At 42.1% G+C, this 16,196-nt stretch overlaps 1 protein-coding gene across 2 annotated transcripts in view; it reads left to right on the top strand.

The window, feature by feature from the left end:
* Nucleotides 1-1,880: 1,880 nt before the first annotated feature.
* Thada (THADA armadillo repeat containing) overlaps nt 1,881-16,196 on the top strand; it is a 276,549-nt gene continuing 262,233 nt past the window's right edge. For both annotated transcript variants that reach the window (XM_029471015.1, XM_029471016.1), the window contains exons 1-10: nt 1,881-2,002; nt 3,645-3,742; nt 4,160-4,254; nt 5,094-5,224; nt 6,728-6,876; nt 6,996-7,028; nt 7,248-7,296; nt 9,781-9,968; nt 13,534-13,628; nt 14,898-15,118. In XM_029471015.1, coding sequence (XP_029326875.1) covers nt 3,667-3,742; nt 4,160-4,254; nt 5,094-5,224; nt 6,728-6,876; nt 6,996-7,028; nt 7,248-7,296; nt 9,781-9,968; nt 13,534-13,628; nt 14,898-15,118 — 1,037 coding nt within the window. In that variant the 5' untranslated portion in view covers nt 1,881-2,002; nt 3,645-3,666. The remainder of the gene's footprint in view (nt 2,003-3,644; nt 3,743-4,159; nt 4,255-5,093; nt 5,225-6,727; nt 6,877-6,995; nt 7,029-7,247; nt 7,297-9,780; nt 9,969-13,533; nt 13,629-14,897; nt 15,119-16,196) is intronic.

Below are 16,196 nucleotides of genomic sequence, written 5' to 3'. Positions count from 1 at the left end.
GGGTCAAAGAATTGTCACCACTCAGTTTTAGGTGAGTGACCTGAAAGCAATGCTAAAAGATGTGAATCGGTGGATAACAGACACAAAATCAACCAAGCTATTGTTTAGTGATACTGTAAGACCCCCCGAAGCTGGGCCTCCACTCAAGTCCCAGGATGAGCTGGCCAGCACCCCAAAGCCTCGAGAGAAAAATCACACCTGATGCAAACTGCAAGAGTTTTTTTTTTTAAATATTTTTTATTAGGTATTTTCCTCATTTACATTTCCAATGCTATCCCCAAAGTCCCCCATACCCTCCCCCACACTCCCCTACCCACCCACTCCCACCTTTTGGCCCTGGCGTTCCCCTGTACTAGGGCATATAAAGTTTGCATGACCAATGGGCCTCTCTTTCCAGTGATGGCCGACTAGGCCATCTTTTGATACATATGCAGCTAGAGTCAAGAGCTCCGGGGTACTGGTTAGTTCATATTGTTGTTCCACCTATAGGGTTGCAGATCCCTTTAGCTCCTTGGGTACTTTCTCTAGCTCCTCCATTGGGGGACCTGTGATCCATCCAATAGCTGTGAGCATCCACTTCTGTGTTTGCTAGGCCCCAGCATAGCCTCACAAGAGACACCTATATCAGGGTCCTTTCAGCAAAATCTTGCTAGTGTATGCAATGGTGTCAGCGTTTGGAGGCTGATTATGGGATGGATCCCTGGATATGGCAGTCTCTAGATGGTCCATCCTTTTGTCTCAGCTCCAAACTTTGTCTCTGTAACTCCTTCCATGGGTGTTTTGTTCCCATTTCTAAGAAGGGGCAAATCAGCTAGCTGAGGACGAACTCTTTCTGCCATGCAGGGCAGGGGAGTTTGACCCTGAGCAAGAGGTGACAGTAGGGGGCTTTTAACAGCTAGCTGAGGAATTGGGAGGAGTTGGGAGAAGTTGGGAAGAGTTGGGCGGAGTTCTTCTCTTCCGGGTGTCCTTGGTGAAATTTACAAGGCAGGAGTTGGGAGTGAGTTTTTTCTGAATTTTTATCTCCATGTCCTCGGCACAGGAAGCCAGGCAAGTGCCTGGCTGGATCTTTTACAATTATCGCATCTCTGGTTGTAAAGTATAGAAACAAAAAGGCTTTTTGCTGGCTATAGAGAACAGAGCTTCTTTCTAGCTGTATTTTTAGAGGTCAGGGAAAACAAGCTTGGGGAAATGTTTTAGGGGCTTTACCTTTCAAGGAGAAACGCTTTAAGTCGGGGTCTCACAATACACGTGGCAAAACCACAAAGAAATACGAAGTGCATTGATAGAAAAGCCATCCACCTGATGAACCTAATTTTCATTTTTCCCAACTATGCATCTCACATCCTGGCCTTTTCAGCATCTTGTCCGTTCTGTGATCTTGTCCCTTGTCCCAGCTCCTTACTAAGGTGATTGATATAGGTCTCCAATTTGTACTCATTTTTATTTAAAGGACTGGACTGCAAGATAGTCTGTGAGATGTGTAAAAGATGCAGCTTTTAAGGCTCAGACAGTGGAGTTCAAGTCGTTGCTCTTGGCTTCAGTTCCCATCCCTGGTGAAACCGTCCCCGAGTGTAGATTTTGCCTGTCTCTGCGCTGGGCACAGTGAGTGTAGAAAGTCTGGGTTGGAACAGAAATGTCGGCCTGACACCTAGAGGTGTGGAGGCTGCAGCTCTGCCAGCCAGAAGGAGGTGAGGGACACGCAGTTCCCAGCACTCACCCTCACAGGCTCGCTTATCAAGAACTGTTTAGTCGCGGGCTCTCTAAATCCCCTCGCGAACGCCCTCTTTGATGACGTCACAACCCAGCCTCACTTCTGATTGGAGGAGCGGCACTCGGCCGCTCTCGCGATATTTCCTTGCCAGCTTCCAGACCTGCCTCCCTTCGCCGGGGACCGGTTTTGGATCGCGCACCACGTTACAAGCCTCAGGGACGCCGTAGACTTGACAGGCTTCCGGGGCTCGTCCAGAGGTGGCGACGCTTTGCAGACGTCCTCGGGCACGAGGTTTGGCTCGCGGGCGCGCTGCCTGCCAGGCACGCGGGCGCGGGGGACCGACTTCGCCACAGCGCAGCCGGGGCAGCTTACAGGCCACCCGGAGGGTGCCAGCCGTGGCTTCCGGGCGCTGAGGTCTCCATGGAGACAGACAGCCCTTGAACCACGTTTTCATCTGTCCTTCTGTCAGTCTTTGGACTCCACGTGGGAGGAGGTCGGGAAGCTGCAGATGTAGATGGGCAGATGGGCGGGAAGCAGCAAGTGGCACCTATGGGCAGATGCCTATCGGGCTGGACCGGGATTTTCGGCTCTGGGCCGGCCCAGTTCACCCGAACACACGTTTACCCTTAGAACGCGCAGAATCACCGAATCTATCTCTGTGTAGTCCCTAGGACCCCGGGATCAAATACTGTTGCAAACTTGCCATTTCAAATCACAAGTGTCCCCTCAGTTTCCTTCCTCAGTACTTTCTCAGTACTTTGCACGCTGGCTGCTCGTTTGGGAAATTATTTCCCTAAATTTAATCCAGAACTTCAAGGCCTCTCCTTGTTGTCTCTCTGTCTGTCTGTGTTCATTAACGGTTTTGGTTGACTGCTCATTTGCTGTTGCTGTAGTGACTTGCCGTCCAAATGGACTAAATGCTTCAGTTTCTGGAGCGGTATGTCACTTAGCTGTAGCGTGTCCCTTTAGGTACCACGTAGCCCACCTTTCTTCTAAAAGTATATATGTCCCTCCTATAATATCTCTAGCAATTGTTAATTAAGAATTCCTTGATTTAGTTCATGAAATTTTAATAAAGCATTTACGACATGCATGAACGACTAAGGAGTTAAGAACTGGAACACTGAACACAAACATTCAGTTAGTTCATTGCAATCTTTATGGAGCTAAGTGCTAGGAAAAACAGGCAATAGACAGGTGTGCCAGGTAGTGTAATCTTAGGTACATGCTGTGAAAGAAATCTGAAATGAATGGCAGAGGAAGCTGGGGCCAGATTGTTTTCAGGCCACATACCCAAATTTGGTTATAACTAATGCATTTTATTTAGTGCAAGGGGAAACCTTTGGGAAGTTTATAAGCAAGTGCATGGTTAGATTGCTTTGATTCTTCAGAGACAAGTAGGGACAACAAGGAAGCTATGTCAGGAGTTTAAGTGAAGCATGCTGAGTCGTTTTCTGCCTGGGAGGGTCTGCAGGTAGACCATTCCTCAGTGGACCACGGAGGTCTGCCTTTGACTTAAGCTGGAATCTGTATCCTCAAAACTTCCGTTGAATTTCTAATTCTTAAATGGGACAAAAGAAATCTCTCCTTCAAAGCAGCACCTGTTTTAAGGACAACATAATGAAACCCCCCATTTTCAAGGCAGTAAACACCTTAAACAAAAAGCCCACAGGTTTTGTTTGGCAAACCAGATCTCCTCAGCTCAGTGATTGTCACTCAGTAGTGGCATTGTTGGGAGACATCCATAGGTTATCTTAATTTGTTGGTAGTAAGATAATCCTGGCATCTAATGGGGTGCAGGCTGGGGAGGCTCTAAGCACCCTACGGTGCACAGCACACCGTCCTCAGTAAGAGACACGTGGCCTCAAATGTCACTGTTGTTGCAGGAGAAACTCTCCACTGGACCACTGCCTTAAGTTCTTCTTTCTTACAGAGTGCTGTTCATCCTGTGTAAGATGGGTGTGAAGAAGAAAAGAGAAATGCAGGTTGCTGTGCTGTCTGTCTGTCATCAGGACATGGAAACTTTGAGATGTATGTGATTTTTACAGTTCATTTGTCCAGTGAAACAGATCTGTAAGCAGAGCGTGTGACTTGCTGGAACCTGACCTCCCTTACTGAGGGACTGGGACTTGGGACGTGTGAGAGAAAATAAACCCTGGCCTTTTCAGTCTTCTTTTGGTCGTGGTATTTCTCAGCAGTACAGTGCAAACTAGCACACTGAGTGTGTGTGTGTGGGCACGTGCTTGCCCCGACACAGGAGAGGTCAGAGGACAACTTTTGAGAGGTGGCTCTCTGCTCTACTGTTTGGGTTCTAGGAGTGTGTGTGTGTGTGTGTGTGTGTGTGTGTGTGTGAGAGAGAGAGAGAGAGAGAGAGAGAGAGAAACTCAGGTACTATTAATCTGTATGTAGTTACATCATTGAATTTTTTTTTTTGTGTGTGTTCCTTAGCTTTTGCTGATATGGAAGGGAAAAATCTAGCCTCTTTGCTGTTACATTGTGTACAGCTCACAGATGGAGTGTCACAGATCCACTCTATTAAACAGGTAAAGCTGAGATTTTGTTCATGGGTGTGTTTCAAATATTAGCATGCTAGTAAAGATTTTAAAAATTAACTGACAGGTTTGGTTGCAGTTGCTTAATGCTAATTTGTCACCAAACAATAGTTTTCCTCTTCTGTTCATTATATAAAGTCCTTTTATTCAGAGCAGCAATAGAAATAGTAGCTAAGCTTCTACTGACATTGAGACTATAAATAGGAGACAACTGTGTAATTTTTGTGAAGATATTTTTTAAAACATTATATATATTGATTTTGAATCTTTAAAGCTTTTTAGTGGACACATTTGAAAGTTAACTTTAAATATATTGTTCTTATTTGTCTTTGAGCATTTAGATTTTCCACACAGGCATACCTATTTTGAAACCAGTTAAATCTATTACTCACTTTTAAAGAATGCTATAGATTTTCTGTGTTGCCATCCGTTAGGCACGTGACTCTCAGTGGAAGTGGTTCAGGGAGCAAAGAGGGCCGTGTTGGTGTTAAAGGTTTATAAGTCTTGGAATCAGAACGGTATGTAGCCTACTTAGTCCAGCACTTGGCATGTGTCAGACCCCGAGTTTGTATGTAGCCTACTTAGTCCAGCACCTGCATGTGTCAGACCCTGAGTTTGATCCTCCGCACCACAGAAATCAGACATCACAGTGAGACAGACACGCCTGTACTCTCAACTTTCAGGACGTAGGAGGAGGATCAAGAGTTCAAGTTATTACCCCTATTCCCTTCAAAGGAAAGCGAAATGACTTAAAAGAGTATTTGTAGTCATGTAAGTTTGATGTATTTGACATTAGAAAAAATTTACTTTTTTTTTTTTTTAAATTATAGATTGTGCCTCTCTTGGAGAAGGTCGATAGAAACGGCGTGTGCGATCCTGCCATTCAGAGTTGTTTGGAGATTCTAGCAGGCATTTATTTTTCCTTGACTCTGAAGAACCCCTTGAAGAAAGTTTTGGCCAGGTAAAGAAAAAGAAGGGAGATAAGGTGAATGGTAGGAAAACCACCAGGGACCGAGGCTCCACTTGATGTGCTTACCCACCTTGTAGGCAGAAGGCCTGGGGTTCCATTCTCTGCACTTAAAAGAGGAAAGGGAAAGAAAAGGCAACTTGAGTCGCACACTGTTTTGGTAAAATTAAGCCAAAGTATATTGCTACCCATTTCATCCATACTGTCTGTCTCTGCTTCTGTCTGAGGAACTTTAAAAAGCAAAATCCTTAGGTTATAGGTAAGAAAAAAAGCTGGCATTTATTCAGTGGGCCAGAGTTCCTTAGCTCCTGGGTCAGTTCTTTTTATGGATATTTAAGTTTATCGTTTTGCTCCTTTTCTCTGTCTTACTTCCTTTGCTCAGTTTTAAAATCCATCTAGAAATGGGTTTTAGTGTTAGGTAAGGTAGGGATCCAGTTTTCTGTTTCACGTAGGGCCTCTGTATCCCAGACATTGGCTCACTGAGTTCCCTTGTATTGGAGTAGTGTTACCTTTATGTATTTTATGTAACATGGGTTTGACTGTTTTAGGCTTGTGTATATGTTTTGAACCAATCCCAGTCTGTCATGAACTATTTGATAACATGACCCAATTACAGAGTGAGTTACCTTTCTCCTAAGTTTTCTTTTCCAGGATATTCCAGTTTTTAGACTTATTTCTTCTGGAAAAGCAGTGGACTTTTCAAATACAATATGCTTCTTTCCAGTTAAATCATTGGACTGAATTTGACATCAGTTTAGTTTTTTATATTAAAATTATCGCTGAGCACTTAATTGTGCTTTAAGCACATTTCTAGGAACTGGGGTTTTCAATTTTCTTCTTGAATCTTACATTCTAAGGGGAAAATGGAAAAGCCAGCACCATGTGGTGAAGCCATTCTGATGGTGACTGCATGTTGCTCTAGTACTGTTGTCTGGCTACTCCTTTGAGAACAGCCTTGGGGTCAGAAATAGCAAAATGGAGCCAGAGAGACAGGTGAGAAATGGTAGGCCAGGGAATTTCACTGGTGGTGGTGTGAGGTCAGAGTAAATATGAGATCATAATAACTGTGTGAGGTCAGAGTAAGTATGTGATGTCATAGTAACTGCATGAGGTCATAAAATCTGAGGTCATCGTAAGTATGTGAGGTCGTAATAACTGAGGTCATAATAACTTTGTGAAGTTATACTATGAGGTCATAATAACTAAGGTCATAACTGTGAGGTCGTAATAACTGAGGTCATAATTGTGTGAGGTCATAATAACTGAGGTCATAATAACTGTATGAGGTCATAATAACTGTGTGAGGTCATAATAACTGTGTGAGGTCTTAATAACTGTGAGGTCATAGTAACCATGTGAGGCCACAATAACTGTGAGGTAATAATTTTGAGGCTGTATTTTGCAGGTGCGGTTCAGTATTTAACAGTTGTATGGTTTTCGCCCTCCACACTTAACTCAGTGATGTAAGCTTTTGCATCCTTTGGTTCTTTTTTGCAGCTCACTCAATGGCCTACCTGAGGTTTTTCTAACTCAGGCAACACACAGTTTTACTCTTCATCTTCAAGAAGAATTAGATACTGCTGACTTATATTCTTATAGAAAAGTAATGGATAACATATCTTCCTGCATGGAGAACTTTAACCTGGGTAAGCCAGCACCTCCTCAGTGCCTTTTCCTGGGTGACGTCACGTCTGTGATTACATTACTGTCTTTTAATTGTTCATTTGGCAAAAGCACCTTAGCATTGTTATTTTCCTACCTGCAGGTAGAGCAAGTGTGGTTAATCTGCTTAAAGATGGTGAGTCTTCACCTTTCCTTTTGCTCTGAGGGATGACAGTGTTTCTGAGGCGTTTTAGAGCTGACTGCTTTACATTTCTTGGCAATATTAGAGGCCTCTACCTAACTAACGTAGCGCATGCCCCTCAGGTTTCCGCTTTCTCCTGACATCGTCTGTGGTAGACGGTTTAAAATGTTCCGGGTTGGAGTTCTGGTTGTCATTGTTGTCTCTCTGTTTCAGTGCTTCATTTTCTGCGGAAGAGTTTAATTGAAATCCTGGAAGAAAACAGGCAAGTGCTGTTTGTTTGCATGCTTGTGCACGTGTCTGAGTGCACACCGGAAATTGTTTCTGTACAGGGAAGCTTTCTTAAAGGTCTCAGGCTTTGTATCTTCTAAAACATTGATGTTATGACCTTGTTCCTTACGCATCTGTTCATGCTGTTTGTATTTGAAACCTGGACTCCTGAGTGGTTTAGGGAAGCTCTGCAGTGGAGTAGAAGTAATAGCTGTGTGTCCACTTTAACCTGAGGCCTCCTGCTCCTTGTCTCCTTTTCAGATTTCTAGATTCATCTGATGGACCTCGGTCCAACCCTGCACTTAATTTCGTTCCTGTTGCTTTATGTTGTCTGATACTTTGGTGTCAGCCACTGTCTACATATTTGAGATTCTAGTTAGATCTCTTCTTCCTTAGTAGACTCAATAGTCAGTTGGTTCCTAGACATTTTGATGTGGCTATTTTATATGCCTCTAAGTAAATGTATATCCCTCCTAATTCACTGCCTTGAGATGACACAAACCCTGATAACTCCCATCCTACTTTCTGTCTCTTTGAATGTGTTCACTATTGATACTTCATATAAATGAAATCACATAATATATGAATATTTATTCTTTATTTGCACATATATGTATATTTATTGCATATATATATTTGGGTGATTAGGATATAGTCTCACTGTATAGTCCCGGTGGGCACTGAATTCATGATTTTTCTTGCTTTAGCCTCCTGAGTGCTGGGATCACAGGTGTATTCCGTCATGCTCTGTATCGTCATGCTCTGCTCTGTCCCGTCACACTCTGTACTGTCATGCTCAGCCTGCTTGTCCTTTTGGGTCAGGCTGACTTCACTTGGAATGTTTTCAAGACCGATTTATGTAGTAATGTGTAGCAGAATTTTATTCCTTTTTAAAGCCAAATATTTCACTGTGTATTTATGACACATTTTGTCTATTCATATGCTGATGTTTTGGCTTTTCTACCTTTTGGCTGCTGTATAATGCAGCCTTAAACATTGCTGTGCACAAGAGTTTCAGTTTCTGTTTTATTTTTTTCTCTTCTTTTCCCTTATTTATTTGTTTTTGAAAGGAGGGTCTTACTCTGTTGCCTCAGTTGGCTTCCAACTCAACTGCCATTTATGCTGGTCTCAGACTTGTGGCAGTTCCCCTGCTTCAGCTCCAGTATGCCTCCCATACTTGGCTCTGCTGTCAGCTCCTGGGATTATATACCTAGGAGTGGAATAGCTGGGTCCTTTGCTCATTTTGTTTGTGTTGAGGAAGTTACAAACTGTTTTTCCCTTGCTTGAGTTTTAATAATCTGTTCTCCTCTATTGAAAGTAGCCCAAGAGGGACAGGTTAAAGAATGGGAGACCAGTTGGAAGCTCTTGTAACCCAAAGGAGGCATGAGAATGGACATGGACACAGTGTGGGTGCAGAGATATTCTGAAGAGAGAACTAAGATTTCCTTACAGATGGGATACAGAGGCTAGGCGGCAAGAGTGGTTACAGTATTTTAGAGAGAGATCCTAGGAGGTAGTGTGGGTTTGGAGCCACGTATAAATTCATATATTTTGAGATACCTATTAGATACCCAAATGCAGATAGTGAGTAGGAAGTTCGAAATACAAGTTTGTAATGGGAGAGACCTGGTTAGAGCCAAAACTTTGGCAATAGTAAACATACAGAGTATAATTGAAAGTTTAAGAGCTATATGAGATCAGTATCAAGGGAGAGAATTAGATAGAGAACTGAATCTTGGGGAGCTTTGATGTAGAGGAGGGCAGGCTCGGACTATATCTCTTTGTCAGAGGATCAGAAGCTTTGGGTTGATCCTTCACACCGGAGAGAAAGGGGCGAGGTATGAGGGGGAGGAGAGACATAGACATGTAGGTAAATAGTTTAGGGAGAAGAGAACTATGTAGTCATATGTCTGAGGACAGACCCTAGGAGAACGTGTTGAAGATAGGTGGGAAAGAGTGTGCAGAAAATGTGTTCAAGTCTGTAGTTGTCTCATTACGTCTTCATGTCTTTTCAAACATTTCTTTCTTTCTTTTTTTTTTTTTAATTTATTTATTTTATGTAAGTACACTGTAGCTTTCTTCAGACACCCCAGAAGAGGGCATCAGATTTCATTACGGATGAATTGTGAGCCACCATGTGGTTGCTGGGATTTGAACTCAGGACCTCTGGAAGTTCAGTCAGTGCTCTTAACTGCTGAGCCATCTCCCCAGCCCTTTTCAAACATTTCTTCTCTTTGCCCTAAAGTAGGGAGTAAGGTTAGTGTGGGTAAGGAGAAAGGGCCTACACAGGTAAGAGTATTAGAAGTTTACAGTTAGTGTCTGTGTAACTGGAGTGCTTCTACAAATGGGAGATGGAGACATATGTCTGCTTTAATCCCAAATAGACGGCTGCAGGACCATGCTGGTTTTAGGGGGGTGCAAAGGTGGTGACAACTATATTTGAATTTCCTTCTGAAATCCTCTCTTTTCTTCTTTGTAGGAAGTTTGCTGGAAATCGTATTGTTCAAACACAGTTAATGAGTGACTTGCTGGTAGGTGTTAGAGTTGCCATGACATTGGTACAGAAAGTACAGGGGCCCCAGGGCAGCCTCTGGAATGACTCCAGCTCACCCATCTGGCAGAGTATGTGTGGCTTGCTGAGCATCTTCACCAAGTTCTTAAATGACGGTAAGTGTATCAGTGTGCAAAACGACGCTTATAACTGCATGCCAGTCAGCGTTTGCTCATACATGTAATTGCTCATACATGTAATTTAGATATGGAATTTCTCTGTCAGCCAATGGAGAAAGGGCCTGGAGTACATGATTTTAATGCTTGTTTGTTTGCTTGATTTTTGTCTTTTAAATATATGCGTTCAGCAAGGGAGGTTGAAGAGCTTTCCCCAGTTTGTGACTGTATATGTGTCAGCATGTTTATTCTGTACAAAGGAGAAAACCCACTAACCTCAGTGTTGGAAAGCCACAGCCTTTAGGTTATAAAGAAAGTAGATACCAGATTTAAGGAAGATTTGGAAAGCTGAGTTGAGCTCTTAGTGGTATTATATTCAAACAATGACAAAGTTGTTGATTGTGGGCCTTTTGTAACACTGATGATCGATGCAGTTGCCATTAGGCATCAGTAATCACAGAAACAGGAAACCAGACAAACACATCTCTTAGATTTGTGTAGCTGCCACCTGCCATCTTCCCAAAGAGATTGAATTTGAGAGATGCTATCTCTAGGTTAGCTGCCAATTTGCAGAAATCAGAGGACTGCATTGAGTTAGACAGAGGACATAAACCAGGAATAAACAAACACAATATCCTGGTTGAAGACAACTCTGCAAGTCAGATGGGCCAGAGTTCCTCATTAGAGATAAAGGGATAAAGACAGATAAAGGAAGAAATAGTGTAAGATACCTAAAAGGCATTGGAAAAATGATGTGGCTGCTGCCCTGTCTAGTAATACTTACTCATTTGTTAAAGCTATTGAAGAGTCTGTGAAAGTCACAGTAGTGTTTCCTCAGAGTCTGATAGGAGGTTATGGTTGGGATGAGGTACACGGATAGATCTTCTGGCTGGGAAGCTTAGTTCTCTTTTCCTCATGATAAGTTCAAGCATGGTCACTTTCTATAACTTATTAACTGTATATGTATACATAAAGTATTTTTTAAAAACCAAAAACCAAACAGGCGTTATATAACATTTAAGTATTACAGAAAAGATTAAATTATCCTTTCCTTTCATCTGCTGTTCTGTGTAGTAATGTATATAAGAACTTTAATAAAAAACAAAATTAAAAAATAAACAAGTGAACAAAAAGCAAAAGCCAAAACAACAGCAGCAACTAAAACCCAACAACACGGAGCTGGAGAGATGCTCAGTGGCTAAGCGCACAGGCTGCTCCTCTGAAGACCTGGGTTCAATTCCCAGCACCCACATAACAGCTCAGCAGTCTGTAACTCCAGTCCCAGGGGATCCTATGCCTTCTTCTGCTCTTTTGGACACTGTGCACACAAGATGTAAACACATACACATAACATTTTTAAAAATTAAAAAACTAAAGAAGCAGAAAACTAAAAACAAAACTTTGTGTGAATAAGATGTCTCAGTGGGTAAAGCCTTTGCCACCAAGTTAGATGACCTGGGTTTGATGCTTGATTCCCTGGTACACACATCACATGATGGGAGAAGATGGAGTCCTATAAGTTATCCTCTGAGCTTCATATACACACTGCAGTGCATGTGAACACACACACACACACACACACACACACACCCCCCAAGACAAAACATGGGGACCTGTTTAGAACTCTTCTTTGTAAGAATTATTCTGCTTTTGCTGGGGTAATTTTTTGATTTAACACTGGTGACTAGGAAAAGTCATAGCTTTATTGTTTAATTAGTATTTCTGTTTTTCTTTTTACCTTGGACTTTTAGGAATTTAAAGGAAACTAAAATTTTTTTTGTTTTGTTTTCTGTTTTGGTTTTTCGAGACAGGGTTTCTCTGTGTAGCCCTGGCTGTCCTGGAACTCACTCTGTAGACCAGGCTGGCCTTGAACTCAGAAATCTGCCTGCCTCTGCCTCCCCAGTGCTGGGATTAAAGACGTGAGCCACCACGCCCGTCATTGCTTGGGTAATTTAAGTAGAATTTTTGACTTCTGTGTATGTGTATCTGTCTATGAGTACACATGGGCCCCTGCGGAGGCCAGAGAGGACGCCTGGCTAGAGTTGGAAGTGGCTGTGACCCATCCAGTGTAAGCTCTGGACCTAAACCCAGCTCTTCTGCAAGAGCAGCAGAGGTTCAGATGGCACATGGCTGAGCCATCTCCCCAGATCCTAGTGAGTTACTTTTATCAAGACAGAATTTATAGTTAACTTGAACGAGATAGTTGCCTTTTAAAAGGGGAATTCGATAATCTGAAAAATAAAAGGTTTTGGTGAAATACAGAGAAGACACAATTTTAAACTGTTTTAAAATTCATTTTAGTTTTATGTGTATTGTGTGTGATTATATGAGTTTATGTATACCATGTAAATTTAGGTGCCTGTGGAGCTCAGAATAGGGCAGCAGATCCCTGGAACCAGGTTTATAGATGGTTGTGAGCCTCCATTTGGGGGATACTGGGAAGTGAACCTGGGTCCCCTGTAAGAGCAAGTACTCTTGACTGCTGAGTCATCTCTCCAGTCCCAGACAGAGTTTTAAAGAGACAGCTTATTTTCTGAGCGGTTGATGGCACTTCACCAGTGCATTCTTAGGAATTTAAAGCTTTTTATGTAGTAAAGTGTTCAGCTGTAGTACAGTGTAGCTAGTAACAGAAAGCTGAGCTGATGCATCTCTTCCTGTACCACGAAGTTCAGAGGCAGATGATCCAGAAATACAGCCGTCAATGTGGGACCACTTCTGCATGCTGCTTTAGCATTTATATCATGCTGGTATCTATCCATATGTGTGTTACCTCCTGTTTGGCAGATATCTATTGCAGCTGCAAGCATCAAGTGGGATGATGGGACAATTGCGTTTTCATCAGAAAAAAACCTAACAGATCCCAGGGATTTGTGCCTATGGCCCTTGGGCCTAAACACTCTCTAGGGCTGCCTTTAGATGGAAGGAAGATTGTGGAAGCAAGGATCCTGCTTCTGGCTAAGCATATGGCTGACAAAAGTCAGTATTGTTCCCAGATATGGAGGACAGAGGATATTTAACTTACAGTGTCTCTGTCTGAGTTGAAGAATTCACATTACTGGAGGCTAATGTAATATGTAAAAAAAAAAAAATTAGCAACTCAAAATTGGTCACTTTGAATGCTGTGTCAGCAAGGTTTCTAATTAATGTGGTATATATTTTTCACATAGACCTTCAAAGCTCTCTAAGAAAAATTGTGGTTTGGGGTACAGAGGTGTCAGTGGTGGGAAGGGGCAGGTGATGGTGTCACAAGATGTGCCAGAGATGTAGATAGTAAGATTGAGTATTAAAAGGGAATACTCTGTATAGAGAATATGTACTGCGCTTAGACTTTCTCCTCATTTTCTTCTAAACTTTATGACAGCTTATCAGGTATGAGTTATTAACCGCCCCCCCTTTAAAAAAAAAAGCTGAGTTTCTGGGAGGTTAAGTAATGTGTCTGGGATTTAGTTGCCTGGGAAATGTTCATGCTAGAACTAGTGAGGTCTGCCTGATCCCAAATCACTTGTTCTTTGTATGACACCAGACCCTTTAAAATGTGATGTCTGCTCTACCCTCCACCCCATAGATGACCTACTGCAGACTGTTCAGAGTACATCTGGATTAGCTGTCATTCTTTTCATTAAGACCATGTTCCGACCATCTGAAAAGCTCCCTGGATTGGTGAGTACATCTTCTCTTTAGGATTTTCCTTCACTGTGACAGTTTAGATGGACATCACTTTTTAACTTTTAAATATTTTGTTTGTTATTTTATAGTTATTTATTTGTTATTTTATAGTTATTTATTTGTGGCGTGTGTATGGGCACACGTGTGTCATTTTGTGTGTCTGTGTGGTGTGTCTGTGTGTGTGTGCGCACATGGCTGCGCATAGGTCAGTGGAAACTTGTGGTTGTTAGTTTGTTCCTGCTTTCATGTGGGTCCTGAGGACCAAACTTGGGTTGCTGGATTTGACATGTCTGTACTCACTAAGCCATTTTACTTGTCCGTCAATTTTTAAATCACATTAGCTGAATTTTAAAATTTATTTAGCATAGTTTGTGTTTTAACAATAGGTCTTTTCTCTTATAATGACATTTCTAAATATAAAAGTGAAGTGAGGGCAGGGAGGACAGGCTGAGCAGAGCTGCCTGGAATTCAGCTGTGCAGAGCTAACTGCTGCCAGCATGTTAGGGACTCGCTCCTGAGTGTTTCTAGGGCTGCTTTCAGATCTGTGTGTCAGTGTGGTAAGTGATGACTGACATTAAAACTATGCAGGGGCCAATTAAATACACTGTAATAATATTCTGAAAGTCTTTTTTTAAGAATAAACTTTGCAGTATACTTAATCATATTCTTTGTAATACAAGAGAGGCATATGAGGGTCAATTTCTCTCTGACTCTTTTTTTTTTTTGGTTTTTCGAGACAGGGTTTCTCTGTGTAGCCCTGGCTGTCCTGGAACTCTCTCTGTAGACCAGGCTGGCCTCGAACTCAGAAATCCGCCTGCCTCTGCCTCCCGAGTGCTGCGATTAAAGGCATGCACCACCACGCCCGGTTGTGAGTTTGGTCTCTTAAGGAGAGTGTAATTTGGTAATGGAAATCACATCTTTGTAATGGCTGCTAACGGTCTCCCCTCCTCTCAGTATATTATCTAGAAACTCACTTTGTCTTTTAGCCCAGACTTATATTAAACATGTCTGTATTCTGAGATCATGCACAATCATTATCTTTGAGTACAATTGAGTTTTCTCAGAACTCCTCTAAGAGCATCCATCCTCTCTGCCTCATATGCTGACCTTCCATAGCAGGGAAAGATGGATGTGCTTAGAGCGAGTTGTTCTCACTTTTAAAGTTAGGATAATAATTTCAGTGCTTGTGCTGTTTCATTAGTTTTCCTACAATATTCAGGTTTGTATTTAAGATACTGTATGTTATTACGTCTTGTTTTCCAGATCAGCAGCCTGCTTCTCCGGTCAGCTGAGTGCACTGGCATCCCTGAGTGGTTCACGAATAGCTGTGGGAGCCTTTGCTGTCCTGATGTGCCAGCCTCAACTCTCTTATTCCTGTGTCAGGGATCACTTGCTATGCTGGACTGGCAGGATGGGAGAATGGGCCCAAGCGGGGAGGCTTTGCTCTTGGATATAGTACATGTTTTGTTCACCTTGAGTTCACAGTGAGTTTTGGCTTTGTTATCTCGTATTTTGTTTTGCTTATAAGACATTTGAAGGATACAACTAAGCCAACAAAATTAATTCAGTTAAATGTGGTTGGATAAGTCATAAATTAAAATATGTGAGAATAAAATAGGCTTGTGAGAAAAAGAGCAGATGATGAAGACAGAAATTACTGGTGCAGGCTGATGTGGAATGAACATTTCTAACAATCACTATCTATGCCAGCTTTCTCTTCTGCTTGTTTTGAGTCAGTCCCATGTTATTTGGAACTTTGTGACCAAGGCTGGTTTTGAACTCCTGATCTTACTGCTTCTTCTCCCATAATAAGTGTACACTACCACACCCAATTTTTGCTAGCATTAAAAAAAATTACTTCTATTTTATTATGTGCATATGTGTGGTGGGTATTTGCATGTGTATGAAATGCTATGGAGGCCAGAAGAGGGCAGTGTGTCCCTTCGTACTAGAGTTACAGGTGGTTGTGACCTGCCAGGCATAAGTGTTTGGAATTGAACTTTGGACCTCTGAAAGCATAGTCTGTTGGCTTAACTCCTGAGTATATCTTCCACTCATGCTACCATTTTAGAAAACATGACTCTGTTTCATGAGTTTCATAAATTCTAAGTAAGATAATGTATTTTATGCAAACATGGTGCAGTTTACTGGATGGATAAAGTGAGGTTCTAGAGTAAGTGCTCGCTGATGAGCATGCTGTAGTCAGGTCTTACAGAGCTGAGTTTCTTTGGTGTTGGGCCATTTTGGATGATGAGCAAGTATTTAAAATGTCAAATAGGGTCTGGTGAGATGGCTTAGCTGTTAAAGGTTCTCATCGCCAAGCCTGAAGATCTGAGTTTGAGTCATTGAACCTACATGGTAGAAGGAGAGAACTGACTCTTGCAAGTTTACTTCTGACCTTGACACACATGCACATATGCAATACATAAATAATACATAAATTATAGTAAGTTTTTTAAAGTCAGACCATGAATAAAACTTAATAGCAGTAAGCATTACCTTTATGATAAGAAAAAAAGCTCTAACATAATTTTTACAAGTTGGAGATACAATTTACATACT

Source organism: Mus caroli, chromosome 17 (genome assembly GCF_900094665.2).
Source record: "Mus caroli chromosome 17, CAROLI_EIJ_v1.1, whole genome shotgun sequence".
Lineage (NCBI taxonomy): Eukaryota > Metazoa > Chordata > Mammalia > Rodentia > Muridae > Mus > Mus caroli.
This window is presented reverse-complemented; position numbering and strand designations above follow the sequence as displayed.